This window comes from Leptonotus elevatus, chromosome 5, assembly GCF_054856555.1.
Source record: "Leptonotus elevatus isolate MCC_2025b chromosome 5, RoL_Lele_1.0, whole genome shotgun sequence".
Taxonomy (NCBI): Eukaryota; Metazoa; Chordata; class Actinopteri; order Syngnathiformes; family Syngnathidae; genus Leptonotus; species Leptonotus elevatus.
In genome coordinates this window covers 19,621,432-19,643,906 of record NC_141243.1, presented here as the reverse complement: position 1 = coordinate 19,643,906, position 22,475 = coordinate 19,621,432, and the positions used below count along the sequence as shown (strand labels likewise).

The following is a 22,475-nucleotide window of genomic DNA, read 5'->3' as shown; positions in this document are numbered from 1 at the left end:
GTTATTTAAGATGTATCAAACTGGAAGTCAATAACCAAGAAGATCAATTGTACCTTCTTCTGCCATCTAGTGGAAAAACATTTGTTTGGCCTCTCCCCCTCGATGACGCTGGGATGGATAGATGAACGAAGTAAATCATTTTCTGACCACTTCGTGAAATTGGATAGTTTCCCACTCTCGTGGCACGGCACTGTCACTGTTATGTAAAGCAACCACTGCACCAAATATGATGAAGTGCAAGTTACACCAAAACTCACATAGGCCTATCTCTGTATAAATACTAATATTATTACAATGAAAATCAGTTTTTCTTACGTTTGCGTGCATCTCAACGGCATGTGCAGAATATTTCCCAGCTATATTTGTATCAAACTATGTAACGATTCCGTGTACTGTACTGCCACTTTGGTCATTCAAAACCAGCCTAGTAATTTTACCGATTCAACTGAACGCTGCATTAGTTTGTCCCTCACCGCATGCCGTACTTTCACATGACTTTCTTTGCGTGTGACTAACTTGCATTCCTTCAGTTACGTTCCTCTTATAACCATTTTTTTCACCGGCGGATTGACCACAACAGAACTTGAAACTACCCGTCGTAGTTGTAATGACACGTTTCCCCCTCGCGGTTCACGAAATTATCATTGGGTTTTCAGGGCAGTTTGTTTTGACGCGAATTGAGACATCGCCGTTTTGTGTTTTGGTAGTGGAGGCGAGAGGAGGACTGATGACAGAGTAATACTGTACATCAATTTAGACCATGGCGGAGCTCACGCCGCCGGACTCCAGAAGGTAAGACCCTTCTTCTACCACACTTTTTTCTTCTACTCTTCTTTACCTCGCTGTTACACACGCCGGTTAACATTAACTATATTGCGTCTCAATTTTCTTCTACTCGTTAAACTGAAAATCGTTTTACAAACTTGACATGGACATTAGAAGTTGAGGACATAACGTGTGGAAAGCGGTTTACTGCACGGTGAATACTTTAACATGTAAAATGAGCCAATACTGTATGTACTGTTTCACCCTTTTGTTTGCATTTAGGAACACTAGTTTTATACACATAATGGGGGTACTACAAGTCATCAATCGTTATACTCGATATCACTGTCAAATCGTCAATAATGTATGAATCATATTTACAGTAGATTATATTGTAATAAACTTTATTAAAAGTTCTTGTGTGGGGAAAAAATGAGGTGTTTTTACACTTGTCACGCTCTTTTGCAGGTGCAATTATTTTTTCTTATATGATGGTTCCAAGGTGAAGGGAGAGGGAGATCCGACTAGCAAGGGCATCTGTTACTTCTACCCGGAAGAGGTTTGACTCCTGGAAAACTGTTGCCCAATGCAGTCGGAAGTAGATTGTTCAAAGGATGATAACCATAACATACATGTTTGCGCTGCAGACCCCCATAGATAAACAGGAGCTGCTTTGTGGCCAACTTGCCGGAGTGGGCCGTTGCATTACGGAGCTTTCTTCCTCCCCTGTGCGCCTTCTGACACTGCGTCGCCATAAATTTGCAATCCACATGAAAGAGGATTTCTTTTGGGTGAGTGTCTGTATGATGTCTCAAGACCTAGTTATTAGTCTGTGATAGACGACCCTTTTCTTGTTCTTCCTCCTTCAGGCTCTGGGCTGCTCCATGGAAACGCCCACTGTCAGTGTCTGTGAGCTGCTGGATAAGATAATAAACCTCTTTTGTTTCTACAATGGCTCTGTACGCCAGAGCTACCAGGTACTCTTTTTAGTAGACCTTTGAAGAATGTGAGCCTAATGCACACGGAATAAAAGAAAGACATTAATGGTGATCTTTTGGGGTGACTCAAGAGTTTTTTTTTATGAATAGTGCACGACAATCTTGAAGTAATGAAAGTAGTCGCTGGCAGTGAGATTTGGTACAGGGGCCTTCAGTGGGTACATGCTCGGTTTAATCCACCTCTTAATCCCACCACTATAGGACGCAAGCGTTACATCATCTGGTGCAGTTTACAATCAGCATTTACCATTGATGTTATTGTAGACCTTTTTTTCTTCTTTTCTTCTTAGCTTCGTAGCCGGGAAACCTTGGCTGCTCGGTGGTCACGGTACCTGTCTCACCTGCTCGCTGGACCTTCTGAGCTTCATCATGTCTTCAGCTCCTTGACCACTATTGACTCGACAAATGTATGTCAAGAGCCATTTTTTATTCCGCTTGTCTTGTTTAGGGTTGTGGGTGAACTGGAGCCAAAAATGAACAACAATTCACACTCGCATTCAAACCTATGATTTAGAGTCTTTAATTAACCCAAAATGCATGTTTTTGGCGTGTGCGATGAGAAAGATTGCCTGAAAGACAAACAAATTCCACACAGGACATCTGTCTTATTTGAATGCAAGTGTTGATGCCCTTGAAGTGTATTGCTGCTGCTCATGCATGAGTAGAAACAGGATATGACTGTCACAATTTCCTGGTTTATTGCGCAATACCAAGGCACACTTCTGCGTTGATCATATCTGATCCAGAGTGAAGTGTGCATGCAAATTTTCTCCCGTGGGTTAACCAAGGCCACGCCACAAGCTTTTGCAAAACCGGCCCTGACAAACATCACATGATATCCGTGATGATGTAATTACAAACATGGCACACATCTTGTTGTAGTCATTGTACTGCTGATATTATTGCAATGTAAACTAATTGTTTTCACTTGAGTTTTTGTTCCGGCATCTGGTGATGAGCAGTATTTTGGTCCTCAGGTTGACCCTCTTCTGCTGCTTAAGGCTGCTCTCATTCTCCAGGCATGCCAGCGCTGCCCCCTAGTGTTAGCAGGCTGCATTCTTTTCAGAGGAAGGTAGGAAGCTATTACCAAGAATACACTATGCACAAAAAGACACAGATCCCTTACTTTTTGTGCATAGTGCATGGTGTTAATCTCAAGATATGCTGTCCGTTTGGATTTTTGTCATAAACATGCCGCCACCTCTCCTCCACAGAGTCGTGAGCACACAGATGTCCCCAGATGTTACCATGAAAGTTATGGTTCATGAGAGTGAAACCTTCAAGGTGAATGAATCATTATTTTCATTAGCCGACATTAACATGGCAGGTGGGTTGGTTCTGCTCAGGTTCGAATGTGTGCCGTTTGCATGTTCTCCCTGTGATTGTGTGGGTTTCTCCGGGTCCTCCCACATTCCTACAACATGCATGTTAGGTCAGCTGAAGTCTCGGAATTGTCTGTAGATGTGAATGGTTGTTTATCTCTATGTGCCTTGTGGTTGACTGTCGACCGGTCAAGGGTGTCATCGGCCTCTCGGCCAGTTATGTGAGATGGGCTTCATCTGACCGGCGACCTTTTGGCAGCTATTGTTTGGTTGTTTTCTCTTGGAACTTTACAAGTCCACTGACATACTGTACACTCTTTGGCCCTTTAACTCATTCACTGCCATTGACGGCTATAGATGTCAAAAAATCATTTGAACTATTTTATTTCTATTAGTACTTTTTTTTCTCCACTTTTGTTAACAAGAGTGTGAAAACCTAGATTTTTTTATTTTACATTTAGAAAAGATATAACATTTGTGATTAATCAAGAGTTAACTAGTGAAGTCATGCGATTAATTACAATTAAAATTTGAATTGCCCGACGCCCCTAATTTTTAATAATCTTCTTTTTTTTTGGATCGTGTCAGAATAACATTTTCATTGTAATTAATCACATGACTTCAATAATCAATTCACGATTAATCACAATTTTTTACATCTGTTCTAAATGTACAATATATCATTTTTAGGTTTTCATACTCTTATTAACAAAACTAATAAAAATAGTTCAAAAGATTTTTTTTTTTTTTTTACATCTATAGCCGTCAATGGCAGAGAATAAGTTAATTAGGTACACCTGTGCATCCATCCATGTATCAATTTTCTATACTGATTACCCTCATTATGGTGGCAGGTGAGCTAAATCTATCCCAGCTAATTGGGTAAGAGGTGGCGGCGAACTACTGTAGACCCGGAACTGGTCGACAGCCAATTACAGGGCATGTGTAGACCAACAACCATTAAACAGAAACAAAAATATACACACAATTCAAATAATGTTTTCATTTTTAATTCAATCCAAAGGATAACATTACCAAATGATGTTTCTGCACACAGTGTACGAGTTTAAAATGTGATAAAACACGCAATTCTGCCCAAATTAGTTTAAATGTATCCACCATTGCCCTCTTTTATGCAAAGAGCATTTCACTTTGTATGAGTTTATTTCTAGTCATGTTTTCTAACAGAAAAGAGCCACGCCTGTGTTTTACATTTCTATTCAGGCGCAATCGCCCAAAGGCCCATCAAGCTTATTTGGTGATGCCGTCAGCTCTACTTCTGTTTTCCTCACCATGTTTGAACTTCAGGACCTGCAGTCGGCGCCTGTTGACATGGAATCTTGGTACTGTCATATAAAGCACATTTCAGTTGTATGTCATTTTAATGCTGCCACACACACACACACACACACACACTTCTATTTAAGGTCAAAAGGAGTCTGTCACCTGGTTTAAATTTGACATCTACAGTATGTCATTTGTCTATTGTGTGCAGTAGCTGTTTAAAAATGTGAAAGGGAGCAAGATGAGCCAATCACATTCAGGTGTCATGACGTTGATACTTATTCAAGTACCTGCCCATTTCTAGCTAAAACTAGTACAGTACTTTACATCAAATGGTAACCTTGAAAATACCAAATTATTAAAAAAGAAAAAGGAAGGTATTCAGAAAATAGCTTTCATTCTTCCCCAGGTCCCAGTCTACTCCAGTGAAAGACCCCTCCCTACGTAAGAACCTGTCAAGGACGCCGTCGGATACGACCTCTTCTGAGTCTGTGCCTTCAGATCCACCTTCCTCCCAAAAGGAAACCTTGAGCCCTGGCTTTTCTGCATCGGACAACTCCGTTACCGACCCGGTTCAATCGCAGAGCACCACTGATCCAGTCCGCCCCAGACCAAATGGCGAGGCCTCCCGTGAAGCCGAGGAGGAAGTTCTCCAAAGTTCCAACTATGATAGTTTACACAGCAGCGGAGGGGAGCGCGGCGACTCGGAGCGCAACGCAACCTCGAGCCTGAATGGAGAGGATGGAGGCGCATACTGTGGGACGGTATTCGACTCTGGAGCGACAGAACACTGCAATGAAGATTCACACCATCACATATTAGAAGGTGGAAGGGGGTCCAAGACTACCCCCGTCGATCCAGACGACACCCCCCTGGTTCCCTTGACACTGTACCTGCACAGGGTCAAGGGTCTTGTACTGGCTTTGCTGGTGGAGCCCCACTTCTTATGTGATCAAGCTGCCATGGAGGAAGTGGTAAGAAGCAACACTAGCCCACCTAACTTGAATATGTTGATTTCGCTGTGGTGTTTTCATGTTATTTTCTGTCTCTGCACCAAAAATGCACCACGTATAACATATGTGACTCGCTCCGGCAACGTTTTGAGCTAGACACAAAAATGTATGTCGATTTTGAGATTTCTCCACAAACAGCCTCCTTGAGGTCTCTAGTTTCATTTCCGAGCAGCACAAAAGTGAATATTGTAATAGAAGTGTATGAAAATAAGCAATTATTAGAACAAATGCCATAGTGCATCTTTAGCCAACGTATTATTAGCCAATTTAAGATCGCAGTGCGTCTTGGAAACCTGCCTCAAAATAATAAATAAATTAGTCCCTTGCCTCAGCCGGTCACATATTGTATAGTGCTACATGCAAATTTCATTGGTAAGAAATGTGTGATTTTAATTTTTTCTTATAATATATATCTGAGTGCTACCCAAAGATTTGTCTGCATCATGTTGTCAGAGCCATCAACAATCAAATGAGAGCAAAACACATCAGGACAAAATTCGCTGCAAAATGTAAACCTAACCTCTGTAAATCACAATTCACGTTACTCAGATGATGTAATCTGAATGGTCGATGCAAACAGTGAAGTTTGTTCTCTGAGAGGCTCTCATTTCTCCATACTGAGACCCGAGCATAAAACGGATACTGTTAAGTTTATTTTTATTTTTATTAAAAAACAAACAAACACCAAAAACAAGTTGTTAGTAAAGTGGCAACGTAAGATGGCTGCCCTCTGGCTTCAAGCCTATTGATAGTCCATACGTTCGTGCTGTACGGTACGTGGTGGCCTGACATAATAGTACCATACTGGACCAGGGCCATCAGGCCACCATTAATGTCGGACCCTCACATTAAAAGTTGATGACCTCTTGGCAGAGGCTAAGGTAAATAAGCTTAATGACATGTCGCATTAGAATATTTATAACCCTCCAAATTTGAATATGAAAAATGCCGCTGGCGGTTTTGAAAAGTACACGAGTGCGCTAACTTGCCTTTGTGATGCTAATTTTCGCTTTTTGTCAGCCAGTCAGCTCTGCCTTTCTGCTTTGTATCCAGTATCACAGCTGCTTAGCGTCGCTAAACGGACTGGAAGCCCACCTGAGAAGCATCTCGCCAGGGCCGCCGGGCACCGCGGGGCCCTACATTTTCGCCCACTTCGACTGCACTCGGAGCACGCTAATAAGTGAGGCCTGACCATTTTCCTTTTGCAAATGCTTTGGAATCATGGGCTTGTGCCACTCCGGACTGTTATCAGTGTTCCTTTGTGCATCAGGAAAGCCTGTCCAGGTTAATGTGGCACTGACACCGTTATTGTGTGTCTCTGTAGCCAACCTGTCTGGTGGAGCCGGGGCAGCCCCCGAGCGTCCTTTTGTCAGAGCCGCATCACTTCTTCACTCGCATTTCTGTAACACTGAAACTCTGCAGGAGGCTATTATCAGGTCAGTATGCCAGGGACTGCTGGGGGTGGGGGCGGGGGCTTTTCTTGGCTCCTTTCACAGAGGGTAGGGGGCAGGGTAAGGATCTGTCATCATCAAGTCTATCATCGCAACGCAGCATTCCCAAACTGATGCTCACCCACTTGTATGTCTTTTGTTGCAGGAACGCCTCCAGCGCCGTGTACGGGGCGCGCAACGTGGCCCACGAGACGTACTTCCTGCAGCACGGCGTCGCGCTGAGGAACTCGGGCATCCCCAACCACCAGGACAGCGCATTCTCCTTGCCTAGCAAGGCTCGGCACAGACTGCTCAAACATGGCGTGAACCTACTCTGACGTGACAGCGCCGCTACAGTTCGCAGCAGGACTTCAAATATTATTTAAAGCCTTTTTCAACATGTTTTAGTGAACATGTTTAGACTCTTTCTGTATGTCTTCAAACTCTCACTCCTCTTATTTAACAACATTGAAAACAATTATATTAAACTTGTTTAGTTAGTGAGTCACAATTTCAAGTACATTTTTGTGTAGCCTTTTTATAATCAAGCACACAAGATCGTCAGTTACACAGCTTTTGGGATAAAAAAAAAAAAACAATTACTAAGGTTGAAAAAGTACTCATGCTTGTAAGTTGTGTAAAAAAAGACTGCCAAGTACTGATTCAACTCCAGTACTTTAAAAGTAGACGAAATTTACCCAAGTGCATAATTAAAAATGTTTTTTTATTTACTGTCATTTATATACAATATCTGTTTTGATAACAGCGCAACAAAAAATGACCTGCGGCGTCTGGGCACAAAATAGTTTCTTTTATTAAAGGGAATTATTCTTTGCAACAATTTGTTGTATGTACCCCCACTAACCTAAACACAACATTCTGATAATATTGTATATTGTATTGTGTGTGGAATGTGAGTTAAGCGTCAAAATGCACCTGTTATTAGCCATCTCAGGGGGCGACCATTTTGTTTCTTGCTGTCAACTGAAAATGAGATCACAGCTGCTCAAGTAACGGCCAATCATGGCTCACCTGGTTTATGAAGCTAAGATGATTTTGCCGCTTTACTCTTATTCGATAAGCAATAATAATCAGAATACTGTGTTTAGACTAGTAGGGCCGCATAGAACATATTGTAGAGAAAATTTGGTGGTTGATTTCTACTTTGCGGTAATTTACACAATGCTTGTTCTGAGAAGAATGCAGTCAGTCGCATGCTAAGAACTAGCTAGCGTTCTTTCAATTTCTATGCTATCAAAACAACGTGTTACTGAACTCCATTGATTTGCAATAACGGTCGAGCTGGAGCGTGTAAATCTTTAGCTGGTTGCTAGCCAATCTGAGTAATCCATTGGCTAATGCTAGCAAACTGACTAGACTTGAAAGTGGAGATTTTTAGGCTAGCACAAGTCACAACCACAACATCAAACAATTCCATTGAATAAGGCCATGGATTGGATCTTTCTTTCTTTAAAATAAAATTACAAGCCTATTTTGACAAAGTAAGGAATAGAAAGTACAGATCAGATTTCTAAAGTAGGCAGTAACATTAAAAAGTGGTCAGAAAAGTAAATATTCAAGTACAGAAAAGTCCATTACCAAAATGATTGTACTTCTCTACTTCCCACCGTTCGTGTTTGTTTAAAACTTTGCCTTTATACAAATGAATGCAATTAAATATTGCTTATTGGTGTGCTGGCCATAATTAGTGGAAGTTGACAGAAGAGAACAGGCACATGTGATCATGCCTTATGAGCGATTTGTATGGAACCACAGGGGCAACAAGGCCGACATCGACCTCTATTGTTTGCAGCGCCACTTGAACATTTTGATGTCAAATGTTACAACAGCTTGAAGAATGACGCGAAGAATCAAGCTGTTTAGAAAGCGCACTCGTTCTTATAAAACATTGTTCGTGTTTGTGTGCCTCGCAAACATGCCGATAGTCCAAATATGGAGTAATTAGAGTCATTAGCTAAGTAGCTGAATATGAATGGATGGGTTGGCGCTCGTTGGGGCGCCTCATTATGCAAGCGCATTAAAAGAAAACAGCGGGGGGCTCAAGTGGGCACGAACAAAAAGAGGGGCAGGGATCGGGTCGAGGGTCGGGATTCAAATTCAAAAGTTGTTCCCATTGTGAGCGGGAATATAAAACAGGCACCCAACCCGGCGCAAGAGAGAAGCAGCAGTTCGGATACAGAAACACCAACATGGCCTCCACTCACTCACACCCTTGGATTGCTTTACTACTTCTTATCTCGGTGATTATTAGCGATTTCAGCGCACGGGGCCGCGCACTGGACGCGCACGGATTCGCAGCACCGTCACCGGGGAGGTGGTCTCGGGGACGCACGGACCTTCTGAGGCGCTGGAGGCGAGGGGCCGCGGAGGCTCAACGGGAGCGCTGCGCGGAGTTCACGGCAACCTGGCAGGAAAGCTGGCATCGGAATCCCCGGGAAAATTCCACCGTGGTGCGCCTCAGTGTCAGGCCTCTGTCTGCTGGAGCTTCCCGGGGCCTGGTGTTCCCGGAGAAACCGCTTTTCAGCTTCGTGCGGCGGATCTACCGCTGCTGTCAGGACGGACTTGACTGTAGGAGCGTCAAAGGGCTCCAGGGACGTTTCAGACGAGGTGAGACGGTATATAGGAAACGTTTTTATTTTATTTATTTGATCGCCATTAGTTCGTTTGTGCACAAAAAAAAAAAGGGGGATTGACATTTACTTGGAAAAAAAAATCTAACGTTTTTTTCACATCAGAAATTGTAGTTAAACTCCTTTTAAAATGTACTTAGAATTTCGGAGTGCATCAACTTTTACTAGACTTTTTCAAGTACATATAACTTCACATTTTTACAGTCATGTGTAGGATTATGCAAAAACTGTGGGGTGGGTGGGGGCCAATGAAGAACTATTCAAATAGAAGAAACATTGAAATACACGTTTGGAAAATTTTCCATTTAAGGCATATTAGTAAAATAATTTTGAAAATTATTGTTTATTTTACTAATATTAACAACACATATTTGAAACAAAATGAATAAGTGGTCAAATAATCAACAAATTGGTGAGAAAAAGGCTTGCTTAATGTAAAACAGGACAGTTGCTAATGCTCTGTGTGCCGCATAAGGCCCCAGGGCCATACTTTGACCACCGCTTAATGTTGACATATTTACATTTTGATGCAGAGCAGATTTCTTATCTGAATAATCCACTTTTGCTTCTTCAGAAACCACCAGTACTTTCCCTAAGTTTAAAGTAAATATATACGAAACCCAAGCAGCTGTTTGAAAAAATGGCAAGTGTCCTTACAAGCTCAGCGTTTATTTTTGTCAAGGCACATTTAGTGGCTTGATTAATTCAGTTGTGCAGAAGAGACAATGATATCTGCATACAAATGACCCTCAGCAGGCTTAATGTTCTCTCCAACAGTTGTTGAGATATCCTGCTGACGGATTAACAAAGCATTAGGAGTGGAAACATCACCTCCGTGAAGCCATTCTGATCCACTGGATTGAGAATAATGCTGTAAAAGACTGGACTGGTCCCGAAAACTGATGAGAATTGTCTCCTCGTCCTCAGGTTCGGATGTAGAGTTTCTCCTCAGCAGGGAGATCTTCTCATTGAGCATCAGGAGAGCTGAGCTTCACCTTCAGTTTACAAATCCGCACCAGGTGGACATCCATCCTGCGCTTCTGTCCAGGGTAAAACGCAACCTTCCGACAAGGTAATACCACATTTTTGTAATGTGTTCATGGAACTCCTAACACAGGCAGTGATTAATTCCTCAAGCCTCCATCTTGTTCCCTCTCGCAGATTTATTTCAAAGTCCCATGGTAACACTGTGGAGTTGCGAGTGGATCTGCTGTTCCTTTTCCAGAGTCTTCAGGCGGCGGCGGGCGGTCCCGGAAGAGGTCATCTCTTGGCGAACATGCGGAAGGTCATGTTTTCAGCTTTGCATAAAAAGATGGCTTCAGTGGATCTCCAGGATAATGATGGCGACGTGTGGGGGGAGCTGGGCTTAGCCTTAGGCTGCAGTCGAGCCGGAGTCGGTGTGCTCTGCCAAAGCAGCGGGGTTGGACTCCTACATGCACCTTTTGTGGCCCTCTACTACCGATGAGGTCAAACTGACACTGGACTCATGAACACTGAGACTTTTCACTTTCTAACTGTCAAGACTGATCTGAAATGATGCACTTCCTAATCAAATCTATTAACTTATAAATATTATGGTTTGTACAAATTCTATAAATATATACACACACATGAACCTTTTTTCTGTGCATTTTTCCCCTATTTTAAAGCAGATAACGCAAAAAAAAAAAGAAGAAGAGTTCTTTACAATCTTTTCTATACAGCTCCACTTACGGTTTTCTGATTAATATTGTGTTTTTGGAATATAAATTCAGCAGCAAAATCCACCTGTTTTTAATCCATTTCAGGGCGAGGCCATTTTACTAGTGATGGACGAATGAAGCTTCATGAAGCATTTGATTATTTTTTTTACTCCTCTAGATGACACTCTTGGTTTAAAGATGCAGTGGAAATGTAATAAATTCCCATTGCACTAGCCTTTATCTTTAAACCAAGAGCACCATCTAGAGGAGTAAAAAAACGTTTTGCAAGTGCTTCATGAAGCTTAATTTTCCCATCACTAGATTTTACCTCTTGCCATCAATTGAAAATTATATTACAGTTGCTCAGGGCTCTGGTAACGACCAATCACAGTGAGGCCTGTGAATGTCACATGACCAAATAAAAAACTCAAACAGGTGAGCCGTGATTGGTCGTTAGCTGAGCAACTGTGATGTCATTTTCAGTTGACAGCGCCAAAATGGCCGCCCCTGAGCTGGATAAAAATCGGGTGGATTTTGCTGCTCAATTCATATTCCACAACTCAATCAGAATACTGTACCATGTCCATATGAGTGGCACTGCAGGGGACATATTGTGAATTTTTATTTTTATTTTTTAAATGGGGTTGACAGCTCACATCATGAGAAGGTCGCTGAATCGTTGGTCCACTATATTGGGGCTTCATTTATCTTTGTGCAGCGGTCTCCTATTACCTTTTCTAACATATGCAGCCTAAAAGACGTTTTCAAAGCTGTTGGGGCAGAAGACGACACCTGTACAAACAAAAGCATGCTGAACTTAGCGGTGGACAGCCCCTCGGGAACAGTCTTTAAAAACAGACCGGTTAGGAAAAAAAGGGAAAAAAACCACACCGGATTGAAAGCCAGCAAAGCAACTTGATGACAGAGTGAGAAAAAAAAAACAGCAGCGACAGTCTGATAAAATAGCACATTTATTAAAAAGAGACAGCATTTATCAGCATTTTGTCACTTTGCAGAAATAGGACACGCGAGCAAGACTTGAGCACATTTCTCAGTCCACCTACTGCTGATTTCATTTTGTGAATCCATGGACATGGCATACAGTCGGATCATACATGGGCCATCTTACACTCACATTGAGGTTGGCGGCAGACTTTAGTGCCACCTGGACGGTGGAGACGCTGGCTGAGGTTTTGCTGTGTACATTTGTCTCCATTTAGATTTGCCTCACATATGCTGTAGGTGATTGGAAGGGGAGAAAAAAAAACAGATTTGGGGGCAAGGCAGGACTTTCAGCTATTCAGCTAAATGGGTTACAGTATATCACAAAATGAACAGAAAAACAATTTCCCCTTAATTATATAGCATTTCCAAAGAATCAGATTTGCGGAGAGCGATAAAATTTGAACATGGCTGGGGTTTACTTCCCTGATTTATTGAACGTTTATTAAAAGGTAAGCAAGAATCAGATAGGATGCCGTGTTTTTAACTCATTCACTGCCATTGACGGCTATATATGTCAAAAATTAATTAATCAACTATTTCTATTAGTTTAACATTTTTCCCCACTTTTGTTAACAAGAGTATGAAAACCTACGGAAAATAATATTGTACATTTAGAACAGATATCAAATTTGTGATTAATCGCGAGTTAACTAGTAAAGTCATGCAATTAATTATGAATAAAAAAATGTATCGCCTGATGCCCGTAACTTTTAGTAACATTTTCATCATTTTTTTTTTTAAAGAAAAGATTATTTAAATTATTTTTAATAATTAAAATTACTTTAAAAAAAGAAGAAAATATTATTCCCCCCCATGATTAATCGCATGACTTCACTAATTAACTCACGATTAATCACAAATTTTACATCTGTACTGAATGTACAATATTTTTCTTCCTGTTTTCAAACTTTTGTTAACAAAAGTGGGGGAAAAAAAAAGTTAAACTAATAGAAATAATTCAAATGAATTTTTGACGTCTATAGCCATCAATGGCAGTGAATACGTTTAGAAGAGTGTGGATGTTGTGACGACAAGTCTTTGGTTCTTGTGAAAAGACACAGAGCAGATCTTCATTCCACTCCAGTGCCTTTATGAGTGAGATGAACTAACAATACCGGGACCGATGTCTAAAAATAACGCGGTTTCACATAAGTCTGCCATTTTCCACATATTTGCTTGTGGAACAAAATGACCAAGTATAAATTAAATTCCGCTGACAGATGACGCTTCCTTCACTCCAGCAAGAGCTGTTTGTGTGGAATGATAACTCAGCACAAGAGGGAAACGAAGGCTAATGATGGTAAAGCACAATGTATTCAATAATTCAAGGCAACAACAACGAAACACAAGGCAGTGCAAAACGTCACACCAATAAAAGATCATGTTGAACTAATCCAAACAAAAAACAAAAAGACATCCTGAGGCAACATTTTAAACACTAAATCCAAATGTATAACAACTTATCTCCAGATCAGCCCCACTCATATTTAAATTACACATAATCAAATGGAAGAGTCCACAATTGCAGTTAGAAGCTAATTTATTTGATTTCGTGACAGCTATTTCATTTGTCTGTCTGTCACGTCACACCGTGTCCTAACAGCCGTTCCTCTCCGAAAGAAAGGCCACAGGTCTCTTTAAGAGAAAACTAAAACAAACAAACCACCAGCACCTCAGTTCCGACAAAAAAGTGAGGAGAGAACCGTTGAACGAAAAGACGTGATCTTGTACCATATATACACACACACACACACACACACACACACACACACACACGTGACCGTGGACATCATCAAGCGCGGTGACGTTGATGCTAAATCAAACGACGTTTGCAAAAGGCAAAAAAAGAAGAAAATGGCACCACATGAACAACTCCGTGTTTTGATATCAGTCAAAGAAAATGAGGAGGAGCAAGGAAGGAACCACAGAACATGATTTTGTAATTGGGTTGGATGCAAGAGGTATTGACATGTTAAGATTTACTAATTGAAAAAAAACAACAACAAAACACTTTTAGGCCGAAGGTTGGCAATGAGGCCATGGTTATCAAAGATGTTGCAGAGATACAAATGTTTGCTCAACAACCACAAACTACAGCTGAACAAAACCTAAAAGTTCTCACTGGTATGAAGAAGAAAAAAAAAAGGCTTACATTAGGTAAGATTTAAGACAAGAGGTTTTTAAAAGGCTGCTGGGAATTCAAAGGATGTGGAGTAAACATTTGTTTGGAACCAACAGACTGTTGTGCTTTCTTCATGTCAATAAAAACACACCAGCACCCACTCGAGGGATGGAAGACGAGCGCAACGACCGGCACGGCTTCGCCATGAAAAGACAACAAAACGTCATGATCGTAAACACAAACATGGAAGGGAATACAGACTCCCTCTTGTTTTGCCACCGACTTAGCCAAAGTTGGAATTTTAGCTACTGTCAAGCTAGTTGTCAAATCTAAAAGTCGTGTGGATGGCAAACTAATAAAAAAAAAAGACTGCATAATAACGTGCGGCTTTTCAAATGGATCCATCCTAATCGCCAAGATGACTTCTGATTTTTTGGGAACATTTATATGTATATCCAACATCTTGTCCATGTAAAATACACTACACAATTCAGCGCACTAGTCAAACTACTAAGCAACTGAAATGTACAAATGTCACAGTGCACTGAATTGTGTCGTCTTGTCACATGGATTTACAGCTGGAAATGATTGAATAAATGCTCAAACGGCATTCGCCGCACGTTCAGTTGAAGAACTCGACATAACGGCAAGTAGCGGAAAACAAGATGGTGGCTGTACTCCAATAAATTCTTCTTGTGGTTGATTCCATACGGAGCCTGTTCCTAATCCCAAGTGTGGCCAGATGACGAGGAGAATGTGAGACAAAATATGTCTTTCCGCATGCAAACTATTGAAAAGTTGCTACAGCGCCCCCTGGTGATGAGCGGTGAGCACGTGCTTGCCAAGCTGAGCGTTTGAAGACTTCATTTGGAAAATGAAATGGATGAAGAATGTCAAAGGCAAACATTCACTCTGCTCGCCGTACCGCGCCTCTTCCTGCATTTGTTGTATTGTCCTCCGTGGTCCATAGTTCCTCAGACTCGTGTGTACCTCCTCAACACCCCCGCCCTCCCCTCACCTGTCATAGTCTCATGTCCGTCCAGTCGTCTCACAGCCGACATAGGCAGAACAAGGTGGGGATGAAGACGCCGAACGCCACCAGGATGGGGAACATTAGGCTGCTGTTGTCAGCAGCGTACGGGTTCGGCGTTCGGGGTCCCGACTGGACCCTGGGCTTGGAATCCGGCGGGAGCTTCTTCTTGCCCACGTCGTCTCCTCCCTCTCCATCTTCCTCTTCTTCCTCCTCTTCCTCATGCTTCTCCAAGCCAGGGTGAGGCTGCAGTTTCGGTACATCTTTTCACAAGAAAAAGAGCGAAACACAAAAGTGAGCTTCGTTTTGTGGTCATTTCGGGATGAGTTCATTTCAATTTGCAGGATTAGAATTAAAAGGGATACTTGACTCATTGAGCCATTTTCAACAGTAAGATTATATTTTTCCTAGAATTAACTCATTCACTGCCATTGACGGCTATAAACGTCAAAAATTCATTTGAACTATTTCTATTAGCTTAACATTTTGTTTCCACTTTTATATGAGTATGAAAACCTAGATTTTTTTGGGCTACATTTAGAACAGATATGAAATTTTTGATTAATCGCGAGTTAATTAGTGAAGTCATGCGATTAATTACGATTAAAAACTTTAATCGCCTGAAGCCCCGAATTTTTTATCTTTTCTTAAAAAAATTAATAAAATCATTCACTGCCAATGACTGCTAAAAACTTCAACATTTCATTATAACTATTTCTATTAAAAAAAATCCCACTTTTGTTAACAAGAGTATGAAAACCTAGAATTTTATTATCGTAAATTTAGAAGTGATATTTTATATATATTTTTTTTTTAACAATTTTGATCTTTTTTAAATGATGAGTGAATGAGTTAATGTGATGACTAAAAAATTAATACCTTTAAAACTCATTTTGCCACTTGCTGTTGACTGATGATGACAACACGCATGCCCAGGTAACGACCAATCATGGCTCACCTCTTTTCTGAGTTTAGTCAGCAAACTGAGCCTTGACTGGCCGTTTACTATTTCCTCAGCACGTGTGATGTCATCTTCAGTCAACAAGTGGGAAAGAGTGATTTTAAAGGCATTAATTGTACGTGAAAAATAATGAAGTTATCAAATTTATTCCAGACAAAATATTGACTTTTTACTGCTGAAAATGGCTAAATGAGTCAAGTATCCTTTAAGTATGCACGTGGGAAAAAAATGTTGGCATCTCTGTTAATGAAAGAAAAACCCACAGGTCACAGAAATAAGTTCTAAAAAAAGTCAATTTTTTTTTTGCAGAAATAAATGTAATCTTAAAAAAATACTAATAAAAATGTGATGAAAATGAATGAAAATCAGACAATGCTTTTCAATTGTGGTTTCAACATAAACACAAAAAAGAAAAACACTCATGAAAAGTCAGTCAGCCTATTTAAAAGGTAACTATCAGTAGTAACTGTGCTGGTTGGTGATGTGGTGCGTACCACACTAAACATGGACCAGATGAAGTGAGAGCTTTGGGGGGTGAGATTATAAGTTATTTATTTCCGTGACTATTATGTCGCCCCCCCCCCCCCCCCCCCAATAATAGAAGTAACAAAAGTGTACCAACATTTTTGTCAATGTGTGTGCAATCAACAACAAATAAATTAAGCACATATGAATCAATAAATGTACCTTCTGGTGTTCCCTTCATCACGTAGAGAGCGCAGACCTTCGGGTTATCATAATAGCCCTGAAATACAGAAAAGGTCAAGGCTTCTTTCGCTAGCGAGAAAACACTTGTTAGGTAGTTTCAAATGACAAGATACAACGCTCCACATGAAGATGACCTCTGTGTAGATGAAAGATGAAACTATCAGGATCGCAAAAGAGCTTTACAAATGTAACCAATGAAAGGTTGGCCCACTTGTACAGCGAGACCAAAATGAATGACGGTCATAAACGAAATTCGAAGAACTCCTCGAGCTACAAGCACATGGGCAGAATAGAATGGAGGCTTTATTTCACGCTACCATTGTGTGATCGACAGATAAAATCCTCCATTTGTTGGCCGACCATATGTCGCTCGCTGGACACTATTTGCCACTTGTTCTCAAACTTAAAGACACACTCTCTTCTCTTCAGTGCTAAGATTAGCCATGTATGCGCACGGGCCACAAATAAAGACATGCTTACTCGGATTGCAAGTGTCCAATACACAACAGCAAACTCACTAGAACGCATCTGACAAGCCATTCAATGAAATTAATTATGTTGTTTACAAGTGTTTGTCACAATTGTCACTTTTTACACATTTCCCCATCTTCCCTGACAATAACCTGTTTTGAGGGGGCGGTCATGTCTCATGGAAATGAGACACGGTCCACAATGTGTCAACTAATGTGGCAAACTTTTCTCTGTCCATTTGACTTCAGACTGTCTTTTCTAAAAGCTCACTTTAAGGTAACTGCTTGTGCTATTGTGGACTAGACATTGAAAAGTGCAACAGAAGTCGCATTATTATAATAATTTTTTTCTATTTTAGCACAATTTTTAGGCAAAAATATTGAATCTTTGGTACATTAAGAAACATGTATTATGTTAAGTTTAAGTAAATAAATGTTAAAATTCTTCTTGTTTTAATTCTTGTCCCATCAGTGGTGAGCTATTTTTAGAACAGACTCATGGGATACTCAGGTGGTTCTTTGGGGTTAACAAGTACATGCCGGCATCATGTTTTTTTTTTTATTAATTCTTCTTTTTTTTTTTTTTAAGGACAATGCATATCAATCAGAAGGCAGTTGTGCAACTAACGCGTCTCTTTCGTCTAAACCTCCCTCTGATCGCCAAGAAGAACAAGAAAAAAAAGTTAACTGGTGGCCATAAACTTCTAAGAGGTGGCTTGTTTATTCAACATCTAGTAAGGAGCCAATCATTTTGTGCCCTGATTAGAAGAGCTCATTACTGGTGACGGCCAGTGTGACATCACTCACTAGGCCACACCCCCTTAAAAGCAGCATTTCAATTGGGTATGTCACAAGTCACAGAAGGAGCGTATAAACGTCCTTTTTTTTCCAGCGTTGCTGCTCCCTCACCTTTACAAACTCCACCGTGAGCTTGCCGTTAAATGTCGACACCTCTCCTTGTACACTCAGCTTGCCGCGTCGAATGGAGAAGGCCACGATTTCGTCGTGCGCCGTACTGTGACCCACTCGGTCAAAGATATCCAGGTCCTTCACCACCACGTGGCCATTGAGTCGAACGTCAAACACCTGTCCAATCACAAGGTGCGTTTAGGGACACATTTTACATTCATTCATGAAATGGTTAATAATAGTTTCATGGTTACCTTTTGCTGTGACTGGGCAAAGTAAACTTCTGCATACTTCATGACAAGTATATAGTCGCCTTCCTCTCGTATGGGGATGTCATATCCAAAAGTGTCTTCATTGTAGCGCTCGGTCTGGTAGAGAACTTGATCGTCGGGACTTGAGCGAAGGATCGGCAGACGCATCCCATAATCAGACGCTGCAGAGACAAATGAAACCATATTTGCACTCGCAAACGATCGTACACGGCTGCAGTCTATGGAACATGCGGACAGTAAACGCCACACTGCATGTGTGCTCACTTGCTCTGACCTTTCTGTGTCCTTGCTGGAACCGTGTCAAATGGCGAGTTACAACAGAAGTTTGCGCCACAACTTGCAATGCGCAGAATATAAAATGCTCCCCTGGGACAATTAGATCATCAGCCGCTTTTATGCATGCTTGACAGGCCGCTGGGGGAGGGCGGAACGCGTTCATGTACTGTATTGCAATTTGCTGACTCCTCATTCTGTTTGCAGAAGCTACACCATGTGGATGTTCTGACTTTTGTCACACTGGGTAACAGCTTTTATGCGTTTGTCACTAGTCTAGGAAACTCAAGTCGATTCACAGAAAATTCTGATATGTCATTATGTCCTTAGCTTTACTGTATATACAATATCGCCTTTCAAAGGAATCACAGACGCTCACGATCAACACGTGGGAAGTTAAAATGTTAGGAGGACAACGTTAACGGAGGGGTACAGCAAACCGCAGCATTCAGTAGAGGCCTGACAGCCGCGGCGGCTTGTGCGGTTGGCACGGGAGATATCAGATCAGAGTAATAAACTTTGAAAGGTGATGCACAAAAAGGACAAGATTGCAAACGGCAGTGATAGAAGTTTACAAATGATAAGATGCTAACGGCTAGCTGCTCAACTAAAGATAAAGACTCATTTGCATTTTGCAATACATCGTTGCCGTCAGGTGGAAACCCCAAAAGTCAAAATATGGTAAATTTAGTGTATATATACACAAATCAATGCTAATTGGTCTGTTCTCACTCTGTTATTTTTTACACAAATTTAAAGTGCTGAAAATAGCTTGACAATACCGATTAATCCTGATACAAATCTATAAATTTTTTATAGATTTAAAAAAAACCTCAAATTTAGAAAATACTAATCAGTAAACTTATACATGTACACTGTAAGATTAGTATGAAAATGTATTTATTTATCTGAAAATTCAGGCTTATAACTGAGCCACTGCATTTAACAAACAGGTTGCAGTCTGTTTCATGTTTGAACAGCACTGAAATAAAATATTAAGGCTTAATGTTCCATTAATATAACATTCTTCCATGCTTAATGTGTGAATCCTAACCCTAAGTAAGACATTTTGTTGAATATTCCCATCAAAAATGTATGTTTAAAAATCAATTAGAATTGTAATAACTAAAACTAATAAAAACTAACAGAAATACCCTGAAAACTAATTAAAACTCACTAAATTTGAAAAACAAAACTCAAAACGAAATAAAAACTAACTAAAATGAAAAATTCCAAAACTATAATAACCCTGGTTGGCACCATGTTCGTACCGTTTTAATCTGTAACAATGTGATAAATGACCGATTTTGTCTCATTAAATTAGTGATTGAATATAATTTGGGGGTGGTTCGTTTTGATGAGAATTAACAATAGTATACAATAGCAGTATATCCTAATACTTTAAATGGTGTTTAGGAGCTTAAGCAAGATGGCAATAGTTAAGATTTCCTGAAAAGTTGTGGTTTTGGTAAATAGAAGGAATTAAAAAATGAGACTCAATATGAGATCAATGAGCAAAAAAACATTAAAATTCCTAAAAGAAAAATAGCATTTTTTAGACAAGTAATGATTATTTTAATTAAATTGATTAATCTGTTAAATCAATGAATTGAATTCAAATGTTTAAATTCCCATTCTTTCATTTAAAAAACAGGACATTATTCTCCATTTTAGTGCAAAATATAAACAATTAAAATGTATGATTTGAGTTCTGCGATGTTTGGCTAAATATGAGCAGATAATTGCCAAAAAACATTTAGAATCCATCCTGATGCTTTTGTTAGCAGTTACATCACCAATAGCTCCATTTGCGGCCACACATGCACATCCGACCATGGAAGGGCGGAGAGCCAACTGTCCCATTACTTTTGGCTTCTAACAAAAATGGGTGGCACATATACAAAATGTTGTAATTCCTTCACCTTTCACCTGATTTGGATGTAAATGCCCTTGAATGAAAGTTGAAAGTCTACAGTTAAAATACTTCTTGTACGCGCCATTTAAAATCTATTGTGGTGGTAATTAGGGCCAAAAAGATGACTGAGAATGTTTATGGACCTGATACTGCATAATCAGTTACGAGTGGTGGTGTTATTATTGCCATAGTGGAGCTGTGTTCATCGATGCTAGTGACCAATAGTTATAGGCATAACAACTAAATGCTCTTCCACTAGATGGCAGAAGGTACATAAATTACCTGTGTCAGCTTTCTGACATTTTTGTTTGGTGGCTTGCCATGAGATTTTTCAAGGTAAAATATGACACCTTAATGGTGGGAAACACTAGGGTAGCCTCTGCAAAACACACACCAGTGGTGTTATTATTCATCTGCACGCCATTACCGTCACTTCTCAACATTATTTCTAATGCTTTATTTGTCCTAATCATCTCTTTCGTTTGCATGTGGTTCACACTCATGCAGCACTACTGTTGACTCACCTTTCCCGAGCTTGCCTTCCAAAGGGTCCTTTTTGAAGTGAATACCGTGCACGTCTACATGCGATTCCCCTCCAGCATTGACAGCCCAGATCACCCTTTCAGCGAGGCTGGGGCCGCCGCCGCCGCCACCGTCAGCCCAACACTGCACAAGCAGCACGGACAGCACCGCTGCAACAAGCCCGGCGAAGAGCTGCGCCGTGAGCCGCTGCATCGCCACACTCACTCCCGGTCTTCGTCACGGAGACGGACACTGTCAACCGGCACACTTTCTGTCAGTAACGTAGGAAAACAGCAGGATTTTAAAGTGAGCTAGCCAGCCTGACGTGATGACATGCAATATGATAGGAGTAAGTTAGCCAGGATGCTAGCAGTGCCACCCGGTAACATAAAAGAACACACGACAGCGAAGACAAAAGACGCATACGTCTTATAGCGCGTGCTTAGTATGTCGGGCAGTAATGGTATTGAAATCGCAATTAACATACGAGAACAGTCGCCAGTTATGCTAGCGGGCTAACGTACCTGTCTAACCAGAAATACGTGGTTTACTGGAGCGCGGCTAACATGTGTCTTACCTTCTCCTCGGAAATGCTGTCAAAGTGAATGCCTAGTACTCGTGATGAAGTCTCACTAGACACATGCACCGACGATTAATGACAGTGTTGGCAGTGTTCATATATTGTCAGATGGTGTTGGTCTCAGTCTGGAACACTTGACGACTTTCATTCAAAATGTGTGTATCTACACTGGCTGCTAGCTGCAGTGCAACGTAACGCAGCGGCTGAGTGGCAGATATTTTGACCAATCACATCCTCCCGAATTCGCAGGCGGGCTCAACGACGTCCTTCACAGCTTCGTTCGAACATGAAACCCAAGCCACGTTTTCTACATTTGCTATGTGTATGCACACATATGGTAATAATTGTGTTTCTTGAACGACTTTCTAAGTGAGAAGCTGTGAGAATTTATTATAAGAAATGAAACCATCCAGTAATAATATACGCGTGGCCTTGACGTATTCGCCACGCCCCCTTTTCCGGAACCGTATCATCGTTCCGTGTATGGTTGAGCTCTTGTCCAATCAGGAGAGTCCAACGCAGCTCGCACACGGCACACGAGAGGGTTGGGCAAAGATGAGTGA

At 41.0% G+C, this 22,475-nt stretch overlaps 3 protein-coding genes across 4 annotated transcripts; 2 read left to right on the top strand and 1 right to left on the bottom strand.

Moving 5' to 3' along the window:
* The first annotated feature begins 481 nt into the window (after positions 1-481).
* hps4 (HPS4 biogenesis of lysosomal organelles complex 3 subunit 2) lies at positions 482-7,317 on the top strand. The gene is made up of 12 exons (XM_086077160.1): positions 482-792; positions 1,234-1,324; positions 1,413-1,556; positions 1,635-1,742; positions 2,054-2,170; positions 2,741-2,835; positions 2,978-3,047; positions 4,310-4,428; positions 4,779-5,343; positions 6,436-6,562; positions 6,707-6,818; positions 6,979-7,317. Exons 1-12 carry the CDS (start codon positions 761-763, stop codon positions 7,148-7,150), a joined length of 1,752 nt encoding a protein of 583 aa, XP_085933286.1. The 5' UTR covers positions 482-760; the 3' UTR covers positions 7,151-7,317.
* Positions 7,318-8,922: 1,605 nt separating this feature from the next.
* Positions 8,923-11,050, top strand: LOC147174145 (uncharacterized). The gene is made up of 3 exons (XM_086076687.1): positions 8,923-9,440; positions 10,391-10,535; positions 10,625-11,050. The coding sequence occupies exons 1-3, from the start codon at positions 9,023-9,025 to the stop codon at positions 10,926-10,928; spliced, it is 867 nt and encodes a 288-aa protein (XP_085932813.1). The 5' UTR covers positions 8,923-9,022; the 3' UTR covers positions 10,929-11,050.
* Positions 11,051-12,100: 1,050 nt separating this feature from the next.
* Positions 12,101-22,132, bottom strand: mlec (malectin). 2 transcript variants are annotated; one of them, XM_086077011.1, is made up of 6 exons: positions 21,910-22,132; positions 21,335-21,584; positions 18,605-18,783; positions 18,351-18,527; positions 16,951-17,008; positions 12,101-15,565 (listed from the first exon to the last, which is right to left on the bottom strand). In XM_086077011.1, the coding sequence occupies exons 2-6, from the start codon at positions 21,543-21,545 to the stop codon at positions 15,321-15,323; spliced, it is 870 nt and encodes a 289-aa protein (XP_085933137.1). In that variant the 5' UTR covers positions 21,546-21,584; positions 21,910-22,132; the 3' UTR covers positions 12,101-15,320. The 2 variants fall into 2 exon arrangements, with proteins under 2 accessions (XP_085933137.1, XP_085933136.1); XM_086077010.1 differs by having other exon boundaries at positions 21,335-21,603; positions 21,910-22,129.
* Between the last annotated feature and the right edge of the window lie 343 nt (positions 22,133-22,475).

Excerpts from the sequence above, each read along its gene's own strand:
- hps4 (XM_086077160.1), top strand. The coding sequence starts at position 761 with ATGGCGGAGCTCACGCCGCCGGACTCCAGAAG. Across the intron at positions 1,325-1,412 it reads GTTACTTCTACCCGGAAGAG|ACCCCCATAGATAAACAGGA; the intron begins GTTTGACTCCTG and ends TTTGCGCTGCAG. Across the intron at positions 2,171-2,740 it reads CCACTATTGACTCGACAAAT|GTTGACCCTCTTCTGCTGCT; the intron begins GTATGTCAAGAG and ends TTTGGTCCTCAG.
- LOC147174145 (XM_086076687.1), top strand. The coding sequence starts at position 9,023 with ATGGCCTCCACTCACTCACACCCTTGGATTGCTTTACTACTTCTTATC. Across the intron at positions 9,441-10,390 it reads CCAGGGACGTTTCAGACGAG|GTTCGGATGTAGAGTTTCTC; the intron begins GTGAGACGGTAT and ends CCTCGTCCTCAG. Across the intron at positions 10,536-10,624 it reads AAACGCAACCTTCCGACAAG|ATTTATTTCAAAGTCCCATG; the intron begins GTAATACCACAT and ends TCCCTCTCGCAG.
- mlec (XM_086077011.1), bottom strand. The coding sequence starts at position 21,545 with ATGCAGCGGCTCACGGCGCAGCTCTTCGCCGGGCTTGTTGCAGCGGTG. Across the intron at positions 18,784-21,334 it reads GGAAGGCAAGCTCGGGAAAG|CGTCTGATTATGGGATGCGT; the intron begins GTGAGTCAACAG and ends TTGTCTCTGCAG. Across the intron at positions 15,566-16,950 it reads GATGAAGGGAACACCAGAAG|ATGTACCGAAACTGCAGCCT; the intron begins GTACATTTATTG and ends TCTTGTGAAAAG.